Source organism: Gigantopelta aegis, chromosome 4, assembly GCF_016097555.1.
Source record: "Gigantopelta aegis isolate Gae_Host chromosome 4, Gae_host_genome, whole genome shotgun sequence".
Taxonomy (NCBI): domain Eukaryota; kingdom Metazoa; phylum Mollusca; class Gastropoda; order Neomphalida; family Peltospiridae; genus Gigantopelta; species Gigantopelta aegis.
In genome coordinates this window covers 10478477-10494893 of record NC_054702.1, presented here as the reverse complement: position 1 = coordinate 10494893, position 16417 = coordinate 10478477, and the positions used below count along the sequence as shown (strand labels likewise).

Genomic DNA, 16417 nt, shown 5'->3' with positions numbered 1-16417 from the left:
TGTAATGTTTCGACATGATTGTAATTCATCCATTTGTTTGAACTTAAAAATATCTTTTTAGATAGATCTGTATTTCATATTCCATAGTGGCCTTTAGGAAAGTTGGTAGACCAAAATGTTTTCTTTGAAAATCACTTATGTGTCTTATTTTATATAGGTAAACAAGATATTGTGCTAGTTGGTCACCCAAAAAAAAAGTTACAAGAAAATTTTCAAATATGTTTTGCATTTCAGTGTAAATAGAACTTTGCAATTTTATGTTCAACTTCATCAGGACAAAGACTGGCAATGATCATGTTAGGCACCCTAAAACAGGTACTTGTGCATATCTGAGTCCTGTAACCACTTTAATTATTCCAGTCTGGCTTACAGATTTAAAAAAACTAAAATTCTTACATACAAAGCCTAGAATTCAAAATTACAATTGCAAATAAGTGTGGGGGGGAAATTCTTATCAACAAGTTGTTGCTTTTGAAAAACATGTTGGGCCGAATTTACAAAGCCTGTTTGTGACTTGCACGCATAAACTACATACATTTACAATGCTAAAAGACTCCATCTAAGAAAACATGCTTAACAAGGTTGGCCCTTTGTCTTTGAAATAAATTTATATTTACTATTTATTTCAAACTGAGGAGCACTGACAAGCCTCAGTGGGTGCAGTCAGTCTGTCGTGTTTGTTTCAGTCTTGTTTTAACCCAATGTTAGATCACGATCGCGGAATCGACGCCGGTCACCACGACGGTATTCTCCTAAACGCTGGTCACGATCCCGACAGAGACGCCGTTCTCCTCGCAGATCTCCGCTACGCAGACATTCGGACAGGAGGTCACCACTGAGGTCATCAAGGAGAAGTCCTCCCCCAAAGAAAATGTCAAGAAGAAGGTAACCCTGTTTTTTGCTTTCATGTCCAGTAAATAAGAGTTATTTTGTGGTAGTGTTTTTTAATTTCATAATTTATTTGTCTTGATCAATCAGGGAGTGGGATGTAGCCCAGTGGTAAAGCCTGATGTCCTGTCGGTCTAGGATCGATCCCCATCCCATTTGGCTGTTTCTGTCCCAGTCAGTACACCATGACTGTTATATTAAAGGCCGTGGTTCATGCTATCCTGTTTGTGGGTTGGTGCATATAAAAGATCCCTTACTACTAATGGGGAAAATGTAGCATGTTTCTTCGCTAAGACTATTTAAAAATTACTAAATGTTTGAGATCCAATAGCCGATGATTAATAAATCAATCTGCTCTAGTGATGTCGTTAAACAAAACAAACTAAATAATCTTATAGTAATACAGTGAAACCCCTCAAGACCTGACCAGGGTTTCTGCCAGAGGGTAAACTGGGTATATGACACCATACCCAATTTTTTTACAGATTTCTTTTCTAAAGTTCACCTTTTTAACAAAATTAATTACTTTTTATCATTACTGTATGATTATCTTAACCCTAACCCTAAACTTAACCCATTTTCTTTCTCACTATTGTTGCATTTAATTTTATAGTGCCATACCCAAAAATTTCTTTCTGGCAGAAACACTGCTGACCCTCTCTAAACCAGAATTCTGTCAAAATGAACGTTTTTCATTGTCTAGTGATTTACACATCTTTTAACACTAAAGTTTACTTCTCTAAACTGAACAACGGATGCACAATTCAGTCTTAAACTCTTTATTTAGTGCAAATTGTACCTCTGAAAACCGAACAATCAGACGTTTATTAATCATTATGTCGCCACTAATTGTTGCGTTGATTGTCACTTCGTAGTCTTCAGTCGGATTACCTGACCGCCATTAGAAGTGTAATCACTGTTACATATGACATACATAGGGGTATGGTTGACAAATAACAATTAAGCAATTAATCATCAAGTGGCAGGTTTTACATCTTCACAAACAGGTTTATAGTTTGCTTCAATGATCAACAAAGCTAAAATGGATTTAATCTACTGTCTTCCCTTGATTTTGTTCTAAAAAAAATTATTTAGCACAATAAAGAGGAGGCAAAAGTAATGTTGAATTTGTGGTGTCAAAAAGATGTCAGTAGCATTCATTACCATATCGATTTTTAACATGGATCGTCCAGCAAAACGTCGCCGTATTGAACTATCACTTGATGATGAACTTAAAATCATTATAAAGTGTTATAAGTAAACATTAAAATATCTTAAATCAAAGTTTCTTTATTGGAACATTATCTGTTGAATACATCTTCAATATATATGTAAGGCCAAATATGAATAGGACACCAGATGAAACAAACGACAATACAATTGGGTGCAGTCAGTCGAATTGTTTTTGTTTCAATACAGACCCCAGAAAACTGAACACCAGACAAAAAACTTGGTCTGTGGATGTCCTGTTCAGAGGGGTTTCACTGTACATCAAAACAAAAACAAAATTTTAAACAAAGTCTACTTGTCAAAATTAACAAAGGTCTAATATCCAACAGCCGATGATTAATGAATCAATGTGCTCTAGTGGTGTTGTTAAACAAAACAAACTAACTTTTGGTCAAACAGCTGATTTGTCTTTAACTTTGATGAACTTGTACACAAGGAAGTTATTTTTTGGGGTGTTTTTTAATATGTATATATGTTTAACTAGTCTTGGTTACAATCGTAGTGATATTTTACTAAAGACTGATGAAACAGTTATTGTTTCTTGGGTAAGATATAAAATCATAATATGATTAGCATGTTATTTATTTATAATTACCGGCCTCGGTGGCGTCGTGGCAGGCCATCGGTCTACAGGCTGGTAGGTACTGGGTTCGGATCCCAGTCGAGGCATGGGATTTTTAATCCAGATACCGACTCCAAACCCTGAGTGAGTGCTCCGCAAGGCTCAATGGGTAGGTGTAAACCACTTGCACCGACCAGTGATCCATAACTGGTTCAACAAAGGCCATGGTTTGTGCTATCCTGCCTGTGGGAAGCGCAAATAAAAGATCCCTTGCTGCTAATCTGAAGAGTAGCCCATGTAGTGGCGACAGCGGGTTTCCTCTCAAAATCTGTGTGGTCCTTAACCATATGTCTGATGCCATATAACTGTAAATAAAATGTGTTGAGTGCGTCGTTAAATAAAACACTTCTTTCTTTTTTTTAAATTTATAATTGAAATCAACTACAGTACAATAATATTTCATAGACTTTATTGCTATAATGCATATAGGAATAGAAAATGACAGTAAAATGTCTTTCATTGATATTAAAGCATTGCTATCTCTTGTTAGACGCTCGCCCAGTTCGAGTTCAGACAGTGACTCTTCCAACAGCTCTGCAGGAAAGAAGAGAACAGGATTCGCTGGCAAGGTAAACTGATATAATAATTAGAAATCCAGCTAAATTAACTTAATGTAAACAATTGACGTGATCACAATTGTTGTGGCAGTGTAACCTTTCTTCTTTTTTACTTCACCTGATGTCAGATAAGAGCATAACTTCACATAACTAGTGTTTATCAAGTAGCACCTTTTCCCAATTTTTTTGCATTTGCACATTCCATGGCAGTGTTTGGAATGTGCAATGCTATTAGTCGCAGACCCTATTTATATAGTGACACTACATGTGGTTAATTTACAAACACGTTTGAAAAAATTACAACAGAGTGAATAAAGAGTAGGTGCATTTTTTTTAAAATATGAAGAATGCATTTTGTGGCATTGAAAAACATTTCAGATGTACAAAAACACTTCATGTGTACAAAAATGGTACACTTAACATTAGAATGTAATGTCTGATTTCAATTATCAAAAACAGCTGTAATAGTGAAAAATATGCCGTATTTAAATAAAACTCTTTAACAGATTAAAATTTGCTTGTCTGCTTTTTTTAAATTATTGAATTTTCGGTAGACCCCAGTTTCTTTTGATGGGGTGTACACTTCTTGTGTAATTGCTATTTATTTTGTACCAGTAGACTATTTCTTTTATTTACTGTCTTTTATGTTACTGTACGGGAAAAAGTGCAGTGCTAAAGCACTCTGTTGATGCACGGTCAGTCTGGGATCAATCCACATCAGTCTATTGGGCTAATTCTCGTTCGAGCACTGCACCACGACTGGTATATCAAAGACCGTGGTATGTGCTATCCTGTCTATGGGATAGTGAATATGAAAGATCCCATGCTACTAATGGAAAAATGTAGTGGATTTCCTCTCTAAGACTTGATGTCAAATTTACCAAACATTTGACATCCAATAGCCAATGATTAATAAATGTGTGCTCTGGTGGTGTCGTTAAACAAAACGCTTTATTTTCCTGTAATGTGTTGTTACAGGGCAAGTATGACAGTGATGACAAGACGTCCCCAGACAAGGTGGGCGTACAGCAGCGCCGTCACTACCGCACTCACATGGACACGGCAGAGGCTGATTCATCTTCCGGCTCAGACTCTGACGAACCATGTAAGTCTGTTTAAATATAAACACAAAGTAGTTACAGTTCTCAATGGGAAACAAGGTAACATAACACTGGACAAAGAATCCTGAAAATGATGCAGGGCAGAGTTCAAGATTCAAGACAGCATCGACTTTAATTGCTGTAGGTCACAAGCTTTACCAAAGGCAGTTTTTGCTGCTTGAAAAAAATTAATATATTGCCTTTATTGGAGGGGGATGTTAAATTTTTAACAAATAACATTTGATCCTTTTTGTAGTTTCCAGTTAGTAGAAATCTTACTTAAAATGAATTGATATTTTCTTGTATAGATGTACAGATGTACTCGAAGTTTAACAAATGTAAAAACCTTGTCAAAAGATTCAGTTAGGCTTACAAATGACCAGAAATAATATTTTAAAAACAACACGTCTGTCCTTCTGTCATTCCATCTATAAGCCCTTCTTAAGCACATAGAGATTGTATTTATTGATATATAAAATGTAGCTTATGTAACAGGATTTTATTTATTGATATATAAAATATAACTGATCAATACTTGTTTTTTTATATTTGTTCACAGCCAAGTCAAGAAGACGCAGGAGGTCCGGTTCACCTGGTCGTCACAGACGGAGGTCACCGTCTCCAAGACGACGACCCTCGCCGAGAAGGTAGGAAAATAATTTAACATATGCTAAATAGTACAGAATTATCACAATGTTATAGAAAATAACTGGGGTTTTGCAATTTTTCAAGTTTAAAGTGATGATTTGGCAAAAATGTTTGATCACCCATTGCTAGCCCTGCTAACATTGACACTTGTTATGGAATAATTATTAACTTATCCTATGTGATTGGGTATCTTTTTTTTTAACTTGTCTTCTCCATGTTTTCTTCAATGGTAAACAATATAAATTTGTCACTGATTTAAGCTGATATTACTTCCCCATCAGTCCACTGTTTTTACTATTCAGCATGGTGTTTGATTTTAATACTTTTAAGCACATAAATGAAGAAATGTTTTCTTGTATATCAAATAGACCATATATCAAAGCAACTACAGACACCAGTTGGCCATAATTTAAAATGTTGTGAGGTTTCATTAATTAAAATATTATTTTAAATGGAAAATGTCGTTACTTGATTGGGCTTATAGTTTTTATGTTTGTTGACTGTATTCTTTCTCCCTAAATGACCAAATAAAGGCCATGACTTGTTCACCCATTTTTATAATGCAGATTTTCTCCAATGAGAAGACGCAGATCACCACCAGACCAACCCGTTACAAAAAGGTGTGATCCGCTATAAATATGGGCCCCATGTTTTCAAAGCTGTCTTAGTGCTATGTTATATTAAAACTGTCGGGGGCTATGGTGTGTGTAATAGTGACATCATAGCGTGTGAGGGGCGAGACGTAGCCCAGTGGTAAAGTGCTCACCTGATGCACTATCGGTCTAGGATAAATTCACATCGATGGGCCTATTGAGCTATTTTTCGTTCCAGCCAGTGCACCATGACTGGTATTTCAAAGGCTGTGGTATGTGTTATCTTGTCTGGGGGATGATGCAGACTAAAAGAATCCTTCATGTGTGTCCATGTGGGACAGGGCTATTCCACCCGAGGGTACATAATTTGTTGTCAGAGGCAATGCTTGCCGAGTCCCTGACATATTATGTACCCGAGGAGGATTATTTTTCTCTCATCCAGTAGATAAAAAACAAGCATTTTAGGAAAACATGAAAAACCTACTGTTTTTTTTAAATCTTACAATCAAATAATCATAACCATTGAAAAGATCGAAACCAAAAAATGGTTTATACTAAAAGTATAAACCAAAAATGATAGTATTATTTCATTATGACAGCAAGTTGACTTGTTTTTATGAAATATAAAAAGCATTTCTTGCGTTATTTAGCAGTTTACGTGAGGTCACCCAATGTTAATATCGGCTCAAACAATAAAAGTCACGTGACAGATTTATTCTGTATGGGTTGATGATGTGGAATACGCCTGTCTTGCATGGCTAGGGATGGAAGAAAAAAGATTTGTTGCTACTAATAGAAAAATGTAGCAGGTGTCCTCTCTATATATTAGAATTACTAAATGTTTGACATCCGATAGCTGATCAACAAATCACTTGTGATCTAGTGATGTCGTTAAAACAGAACTAACTCATAGCCTACAGCGGTTTTATGACATCGTAGCGCTAAGATAGGTTCAAAAATCTGCAGCCAGTATTTTATGTTTAATAAAGTTATTCTTTACAGTGTACTTAAAGGGGAACTAAACTCAAATATGAGCCTTATGTGTTGGAAAGGTGCATACCCGGACCACCAACACATACTGACACTTTAAGAAACGAAAAACCCGTAATTTTAGAGTTAATAAAACACACTGATTATTTCTGCTACCTGGGGGCAGCCATTTTCTTTTGTTTTCAATGCGTCCGGTATTCTAGCTTGGGGTGAAGTGAGGTCGGCTCCTACCAACTCCTGTATGCACAGTGTAAACAAATGCAGTCATTTATGACAAGGCACTTTGCTTTTATCAATCTGACTTGTAAAACAGCATAAATGACTTTATAATATAATAAACTATTTAATTTTTAAAATATTTCAATTTGCATTAATAGAACGAAGTGGGTTTATAGTATTTTTATCTTAAAATATCCAAATAAAAATGCATACTGTTAGGCCTATTGGTAGGGTACGTTTGAGCAAAAACTGTGATTTTAGATGGGAAAGTCTACTTAATCAAGCGTTTTACAGAAAGATTTACAGTAATAAGGCATGACGTCTGATAATGTCTATATCCATTTTAGGGGTGGCAGGTATATATACCCTGTGATGTTAAAAAAAAATACAGCCTGTACGTAATTTTATGACTAGACTGCGGGAATTAATGGCTTGTCTACCTACCAAATGTACACATGCCAATCAGGAATCATAGGTGGATGCCACAGAAAGTACCAGTATAGACCAGTAAACTAAGAAAACACTCAGTTTATCATTTCAGTACGTAGGTTATTGCATGGACAAAACAAGATAGTTATTTCAACACTGACAATGGTGGTTTATTCTGTATTGTAAAATAATATATACTTATTGCTGGCTTACTGGAATGGATATTATACAGAACATTGTGCAAAACTCAGGTACATTTGTTTCTTCAGTTCTAAAACTAATTCCTGATGTGGCACGTTAAATTTTACGTAACCACCGGCTCGCCAGAGGGCATATTCACTGAGATGGTACAAAATGGCTGCACCCGTCACATTTAACCATTTTATTAATTAAATATAATAATATACTTGTTGATATTAAGCAATAATGTGCATTATATATCCAAAAGCCGTGCGCGAGCATTCCTTCAATGAATGTAGTGTAGCAGTAAGTTTTAAAGTATCGAATTTTATCTAAAGTCGTAATCAAAATTATACCACTTGTTTTTGTTTATATGTGATTAGTGAAAAAACACTGCAATGAATACGTTTGACATACAATAGCCATGATTAATAAATAAATATGCTCTAGTGGTGTCATTATATACAGGCGTGATAAATGTCCAACGGTTGTTTTTTTGTGGATGGGAGTGTGGGTGTTTTATTTAGGGTTTTTTTATGGACCACTACCATTCAAACATTGAAAAACTAAAACATTTGATTATGACTTCAATCCCATTATTCTAGTAACTCGTCCTGTTTCAGATCATGTAGGGTTTAGTTGGCACATATTTCTTGTGACCATGAGATACCATAATTACTAAGTAGGTTCACTTGTGATAGATTGTGTCAGAAAAGGGATTATGTGTACAAATTTATTGGAGCCATGTTTAAAATAATTGAAAAGACAACTTAATCATAGTGATTAAACTTGTCACTTCACAATTTTGTAGGTTTTCGGCTAGACGTCTAAGAAGCGATTCTGCTCCAAGAGGAAGTAACCGATTTCCGAGGCGGTCGGTATCGGACTCGCCACCACGTAGACGTAGAGATGTGTCACCTTTTGTGAGGAGGTCTCCTTGGAGAGGAAGGCGATCACCATCTCCCATGAGAGGAAGGCGAACCCCATCTCTCATTAGAGGTAGAAGATCACCGTCGCCTGCCAGAGGTAGAAGATCCCCATCACCAGTCAGAGGCAGACGTTCACCATCACCTGTAAGAGGTAGAAGATCACCATCACCTGTACGGGTTAGACGTTCACCCTCTCCTGTTCGACGCCGCGGACCCTCTCCTCCAGTGAGGAGACGCAGAATGTCCAGTTCAGCTTCTCCTCCAAGAGTCAACAAAAAAACGGCATCATCATCATCTTCAGATTCTTCATCTGATTCAGACTCCTCCCCAGCCAAGGCTGCCGTTGGTGCCTCTCCTCGCAGGCGAAGATCCCCATCGCCGGTACGAAGAAGACCATCGCCACCTCCAAGAAGAAGAGTGTCACCTTCACCTCCACCTAGAAGGCGATTCTCGGGGTCACCACCCTATCGGCGGAGACCATCCCCTTCGCCACCTCATAGACGACGTACATCACCTTCCCCACTGCCGGCTAGACGCAGGGCATCCCCTGCACCCAGACGGCGATCTCCATCTTTACCAGGCAGACGGCGATCTCCATCTTCACCAGGCAGACGGCGAGGAATGCAGTCTCCCCCACCCCGGCACCGTCCATCGTTTTCCCCACCACCCCCCAGGAGGAGGCCCTCTCCATCACCACCACCTAGGAGAAGGTCACCGCTGCCTGTAAGCCGAAGACGATCTTCACCATCACCAAGAAAACCCTGGTCTCCATCCAGACAAAGATCGGAGTCGCCACCTCCCAAGCGACGCCAGCCACTGTCGCCTAACAAAAACAGGACGACATCTCCATCACCTGACCGATTGCAGAAAGTCTCAGTAGAAAAGGCAGCCAGACGGAGAGGCGGTTCTTCATCGTCGTCAGAATCTCCTCCAAGAAGACGGCCTCGGCTGTCCACGGAACGAGATGGTAGCGAGTCACCAGTCAGGGTTGTTAAGAGAATTCCACTGTCTCCTTCACAGCGAAGGCAGAGGTCTGTGTCGGCTTCACCCCCTCCGCGGAAGTCATTTTCACCTTCTAGAGAAGGCAAATCAGTTCCCAAACGTCCACATCGCAACAGCAGTTCATCACCATCTCTTCGTAAGAACAGCTACCAGGGCACTTCACGAAATCGGTCCCGCGAGAATTCCCCCGAAGACGGCGGTTCGCCATCGTATCGGGCAAAAAGACGCTCTCGTTCTTCACATAGTCCAGATGTGAGAGTCAAAAGACGACGTCCATCGGAATCGGAATCGTACTCCAAAGGAGAGTTTGAACAGTTGGACAGAGGTGATGGATACCAGAGGGTGATCACAGTAAAAAAAGAGGAATTGTCGGAGGGAGCTCGAAGAGGAGAAAGAATCACTAGTCCTCAGCAGAATGGGGAGACTCCCAAAAAGAAATCTAAATTGGAAAAGGCAGCTTCTGGAAGTGATTCTGAGGTATAGTATATTTACTTTGAAATCAGACACATAGTTTATGTGCATAATTATAAACATTGTCATTTGTGTTGTGAAAAATGTCTGTATTCTGTCACGTTAATTGTACAATTGTACTATTGATTTAATATTTGAGGATTTCCTTCAGTGAGATCAGGGATTTCAAATACATATGCCCATCATAATGGCAGACTTTTAATGCAATTGGTTATGATCATAATTATTTCATAATAAAAAAATTCAGTCCAATTTTATTTTGCATCCAATAAGATTTTTACCATATGATGTAGAAAATATTTTTCATTTTGTGGCTACAGCTTATGTTTTTGTTACTACATCTTTTGTTAATTCCTTGTATTTATAGATGTATACTCTCACCTTGTTGAGTCGTCGTTTTCTGTTAAGTTTAGAATTTTCCCACTTTTTAAACTAATACGCCACCTACCGTTTGTTTACGTTCCAAGTCTCACAGTAAGATGTGTAGACCGTCAATTAGCTAAGAATTTTTTTGTATATCCAATTATTTGTTACATTTTACCTTAAAAATTATTTTTTCTACACGGGAACCAAAACAGGCAAAAAACTCACATGACTCGTATGTTATTTGTAGTTTTCTTAATTTATGGTGATCATGCCCGATCATGCCCAAACTATATATCAAAGTGTTGTCTACATGTGCATGTTTATTTTTACATACTTTGAGAGTGACATCAGTAAAAATGTGAGGTGTCACATTAATAATTTTTTCTATGGGAGCAAATAAGGGCATTAAAATTTGAAAACATAAATTAAGGATGTAGATCAATACAGGTTTACATTATAAATATGGCTATTACTACAATATGTATATTGAGTATTATATTTGAATAAATATCTTTTTAAAATATTAAAATAAAAATACAAATAGAAATAACCAAAGCTATTTTTAAAAAAAAAAATTTAAAAAAAAAGTTGGTCCCACCTTATTTTGCAAGCAATATTTTAAAACCATGCAACAATCTGCTGACTGCTAAATCAATAAAAATAATTATAAAAACAGTTTCTTTGTTATCGATTGCTTCAACACATAAATTCGACCAAGCAAATTGTTCTTATGACATTTTGTGCTTCGAAACTTGAAACTAGTAAAGAACACAACTTGATAGTTAAGTTTTTTCGTTCAGTGAGCGGGGTAGGCCGATTGTAAGCACATGTGTATTTTTGATTGCATCAAATATGTAAATTTGTCTGCATTGTTGGTTCCAGAAACAATTAAAAAGTTTCTTCAACTAATAATTATAATAAAATTACAAAGCAGTTTTAAAATATACTAATAGTTATTAAATACCTTGAATCACCATCCTGTACATTATGATAAGAAAAAAAATTGGTATAATATTATGGCTTTTTCAGTCTTCTGATGATCAAGGTTCGAAGAAGAAGAAGAAAAAGAAGGATAAGAAACACAAGAAGCATAAGAAGCACAAGAAGCACAAGCACAAGAAAACTGAAAAAGATGATGTGGTAATAAAATAAACTACTTCACTGTATTGTCTCACCTTGACCAAGTAGAAAGTGAAAAAGATGATGTGGTAATAAAATAAACTACTTCACTGTATTGTCTCACCTTGACCAAGTAGAAAGTGAAAAAGATGATGTGGTAATAAAATAAACTACTTCACTGTATTGTCTCACCTTGACCAAGTAGAAAGTGAAAAAGATGATGTGGTAATAAAATAAACCATTGCACTGTATTGTCTCACCGTGACCAAGTAGAAAGTAAAATTGGTTGTGTTTTGTCACTCTGAGGGAAATATAACCGGCCTCAGTGGCTTCATGGTAGGCCATCGGTCTACAGGCTGGTAGGTACTGGGTTCGGATCCCAGTCGAGGCATGGAATTTTTAATCCAGATACCGACTCCAAACCCTGAGTGAGTGCTCCGCAAGGCTCAATGGGTAGGTGTAAACCACTTGCACCGACCAGTGATCCATAACTGGTTCAACAAAGGCCATGGTTTGTGCTATCCTGCCTGTGGGAAGCGCAAATAAAAGATCCCTTGCTGCCTGTCGTAAAAGAGTAGCCCATGTAGCGGCGACAGCAGGTTTCCTCTCAAAATCGGTGTGGTCCGTAACCATATGTCTGATGCCATATAACCGTAAATAAAATGTGTTGAGTGCGTCATTAAATAAAAGATTTCTTTCTTTCTGAAGGAAATATAAAAGTATGCTTGGTTAACAGATAAAATAAATTTAATTTATGGATTGATAAATGCACAATAAGTATTGTGCATTTATGTAAACTTGTGTAATTTAATATGCAAGGTTGATTTTTTCAGCATTGACAGACACATGTTGACAGGTGACATTATCAATACCAAAACATCAAGGCTGGCAAACATACTTTTAGTGCATTAATTCAGAGTTTTTTCAAATCAAATTGTTATCTATCAGTTTTATACATATATATTCACAATCAAGATGACTTTTCCACAAATACCAATAATAATAGTGAATCTACCAATAATGTACTACTGACTTACTGAATGAAGCAACCCACCAGTGAACAAAAGTCAAAAATAGGATTTAAATAGTAGGATGTGTTTATCATTAAACTTTAGAATGTTAGACGTTGAACATTAAATAATTAAATGTCAGTTATAAAAACAAAATTATAAATAAACATAACAAGTTGCAAAAACAAAACAAGCTTGTAAACACTGTTTAGAAGAAACAGAGGCTCTTTAGGCAATGATGTCATCTCCTATTGTGTTGAACACCCTCTTCAAAGAAAAATTAAATAGATTTTTTTTAACATTTCACTATCATTAGAATCATGAAAAACATACACACTATAGAGATGCGTGGATGTTTGTGGACAGTTGTTTTTCTTTCATTTCCTTTTTCTTCCAAATAAGAATTTGAGAGCTGGTACTTTTTCCAAATTGCGCTCATTATCTCTTTAAAAATAGCATTCCTTGTGTGTCTGGTTTTGTTTTTCAAAACTAACCTCTAAATTCCACACACCTACTAATGAGCATGTGTTTTGAAATTGAAAAGTTTGTGAAAAATGGTTCATTTTCGGCCAGCGTTTATTACTTTGGTTCAAATAAAGTTTGAATAACAAACTAGAGATATTTGTTTTTTTTTACATCTTGAGGTGTTAATTAATAACTGCATAACATTGTTTTCTTGTTATCGTTTGCGATATCGTAAGTTGAATGTTGGTTAGCATATGTTTAAGGAGTCGAAGATTATGTAACCAAAATTTTAGCCACTTGCAAATTTGATTAGCCCATTTTTGTAAAAAAAAAAATGAACCTATGTCTAAGTTGGCTATCGTCCAATAAACACATAGTAAAATCTCAATTTTTATTTTATAAGAATAATTAATGTTCAATTGTTGCATTAAGACGGTTAACTCTTTATTTCACTGAGCATCGCACATGGTTTTGCCAAATTAAAAGTTGGATACTGTTTAGCCTATAGTAATTTCAGCTGTTACTTCTGTTGAAGGAATTCTCCCACCGGTTAGTTGATTACCTATATAACATGCCACATCCTTTGACCATTAATAATAATATAATAATGACTCTTCCATAGTGTTATTACAAGATTTTAAATGACGGAGTGCATAATTTTTATTATTTGCAAAATTTTCAGAGGTGTTGTTGCCTTTTGATTTGGGGGTTTTTTTTTGGAGGGAGGATTTGTTCTTCACAAATAGTTGGTCAAAGTGTTTTCAAAAACCCATATTACTGGCATTTAAGACACATCAATGATAAACGGTTTAACATAATAGTATTATTAATATCTGCCATGTATACTATCGAATGTCACTTTATTTCTTACTTTGTTAATAATAATTAACTACATTATACAGAGGATGTACCAGTTTGCATTATCGAAAACATTGCATGACTAACGTAATTTGGTCCTCGTGAGTACGTTGGGTAGTGGATAGTAGACTGCTTAAAATACTTCTTTGTGTACATACAACTTGCGAACTGGTCTTTCTAAATGTATATAATTAATAATAATAATAATAAAGACAAAAGAAGCAGCAAAACAAAGACAAAAATATATTCAGTTCTTTGAGTGAATCGTTGCAGCTCTAAAATGCACCATCCCACAGAAAGGAAAGCACATACCACAGCCTTTGCAATCCATTACCAAGTCATCTGAAGCAGTGCTGATAAAATGTATCACTAGTTTCTATTTCTTTTTTAGTTGTCTGAAAGTGGAGATGCAGAAAGCTTGGAGGAGCTCGAGAGAAAGTTACGAGAGAAGGCTTTAGAGTCGATGAAAGCAAAGGCAGTTGAAGCAGGAGATGGGTAGAATGGTGAATGACGTCATCATGTAGCATTTAAAAAAGATGAATGGTGTATCACGCAATTGTTAAAATGGTGAGCGATGTATCATGGGACTATTGAAATAGTGAATGACATGGCGTGATTAAAAATTGTGATTGACTACCACGTGACGTTTAAAAATGGTGACTGATGTTGTTCGCACAACTGATAAAAATACCATCACAGTAACCTGAGGTGAGAAGTCAGTTATCCAGATTTTGTGATGAACCCTGTCTCGCTAAACAGTACAATGATACTTCATTTTATAAAGATGTGAGCCAGATTCTGTGCTAAATCGGTTCATTTATCCTTTAAACTTTACAACACCAGTCTCGCTGGAGTAACTTGTTCAGTTTGAGGGTAGTACTGTGTTTGTTCCATAATTAAAACCCATTGTATATTTCATTGATTTTAAATGTTTAATCCATAGTTTATTGCATTATTTTCTGGGTTTTTTGTTTTGTTTTTTAGGTAGGAAAATGAACAATGATGTTTTGTTCTGCGGTCATGCACTGTTGTTCAGAATATATTTTCTGAACGATTTAAACTTCATAACTCGTGCATTATAACCATATGGAAATAAATTATAATACATTGGGGGGAGGGGGGTTCAGAATTTGCGAGTATTACAATATATTTCTTATAGTCATTGGAAAAGATATAATTAAAAATTTGAAGTTTAGATAAGTATTATTTTATATGAAAATATATTTTTGGGAAAAACAAGACTGGGGTTTTTATATGAGTAAAATACAATGTTAACTGACAATGTCGGTGTTGTTCCTTGTCCTAATCTATGCACTATTGCATAATTAGTAGAAATTAAACCCATTGCTGATAACATTGTCCAATAAAAATTTATTGGTGTGTTTAATGTTGAATAATTAAATTGCAAATTATTAAAGATGATTAAAATTGGAATTGTTATTGCATTGGTACTTTATGTGGTGTTCGATAGAAATAATTAGTGTGTCTTACATTTTCCTTTAGTATTTTTGTGGAAAATCTACATTTTGTGAACCTTTTATTCAATTGAGTAATAAAGCTGCATATTAGATATAAATAATATATGGCAGCAAGAAGTATTTTTGCAGTACTAAGAATTAGCATGAAATTTAAAAAATGGCATAATTAATTTTCCAACTGCTTCATGATTTTTATCTCACTGGACCTTTGAATTCTGTTGCAATTAATTTTTAATCAGGATTAAGCCAACTAGAAAAGTTTTTCAACAGAATATTAAGATTTTTAAGAAAGGATTTATGATTTTAGTTGAAATAATATTTTTTGTGTGCCTTTTTTGTGCAGAAAGTCCATTCCAGTTCAGTCTAATGGAATAACAGAAATGATATATTCTGAATTTCAGCAGTTGTAAGCATTACCATCTTTGATCATCATGTATACATACATCCTCTTATTGTATTGCCAATTATGTCACTTTTATTATGGTTATTGGATGTCTCAATCCTTAGTTTTACAGAAAAGCTATGGATTTTGGACACTTTGAAGGTGTTTTAACACCTATTTTAAATAGAATAGACTTCAAATAATAAAGATTAAGTTTTGTTCAGTAAACCTGAAACAGGATTTTCATTCTTTTACAAGACCGATTTAAAAAAAACCCACCACTTGCCATATAAATCATACACGATTATCAATGTTTCCAGGACTTGCGCTTATAAAACTAAAGAATCTACACTTAAATCTTTAATTACCCCACATGCATGCAATTTTTATGGAATTGCCCTTACCGTTACGTCTTTAGATGTTATTAAAAATGTCTTGATTTTTCAGTAGTATGGGGCTTTAGTGAATGTTACTGGACATTTGCAGTGTGTAGATTGCGTGGATACAATTGATTGTTTTAGAAACCTCACACTTGCATACATACATACATGTATATTGCAGCATAATGTCTGTTATCTCAACTTGTATGCAATATTTTTCCTGGTTTCTGTGTAAGAAATTGTAAGTCATATCACTATGGTAAATGTTATGCATTTTTTCTGCAAGTTAGTCTGCTAAGAATTATCAGGTTTTAAATTGTGTAGAAACTATTTTGTACATAGAAATTATGGTTAACACTTCTATACAATTGTTGCTATTGAAGACATGATTACTTGATTTTGTTCTAACAACAATAAATTACTAAAATACTGTTGGGTTTGTTCATTAATCTTATGTGACAATATGAGGTTACACACTTGAGTGGGATAAAAAAAAAAGAA

General features: G+C 35.6%; 1 protein-coding gene across 1 annotated transcript in view; it reads left to right on the top strand.

The window, feature by feature from the left end:
* LOC121372650 (serine/arginine repetitive matrix protein 1-like) overlaps positions 1 to 16346 on the top strand; it is a 30254-nt gene extending 13908 nt beyond the window's left edge. The window contains exons 8-15 of the mRNA XM_041499091.1: positions 709 to 885; positions 3231 to 3309; positions 4276 to 4402; positions 4957 to 5044; positions 5612 to 5665; positions 8268 to 9864; positions 11254 to 11364; positions 14068 to 16346. Of these exons, the coding sequence (XP_041355025.1) occupies positions 709 to 885; positions 3231 to 3309; positions 4276 to 4402; positions 4957 to 5044; positions 5612 to 5665; positions 8268 to 9864; positions 11254 to 11364; positions 14068 to 14175 (2341 nt within the window). The 3' untranslated portion in view covers positions 14176 to 16346. The remainder of the gene's footprint in view (positions 1 to 708; positions 886 to 3230; positions 3310 to 4275; positions 4403 to 4956; positions 5045 to 5611; positions 5666 to 8267; positions 9865 to 11253; positions 11365 to 14067) is intronic.
* The last annotated feature ends 71 nt before the right edge of the window (positions 16347 to 16417 follow it).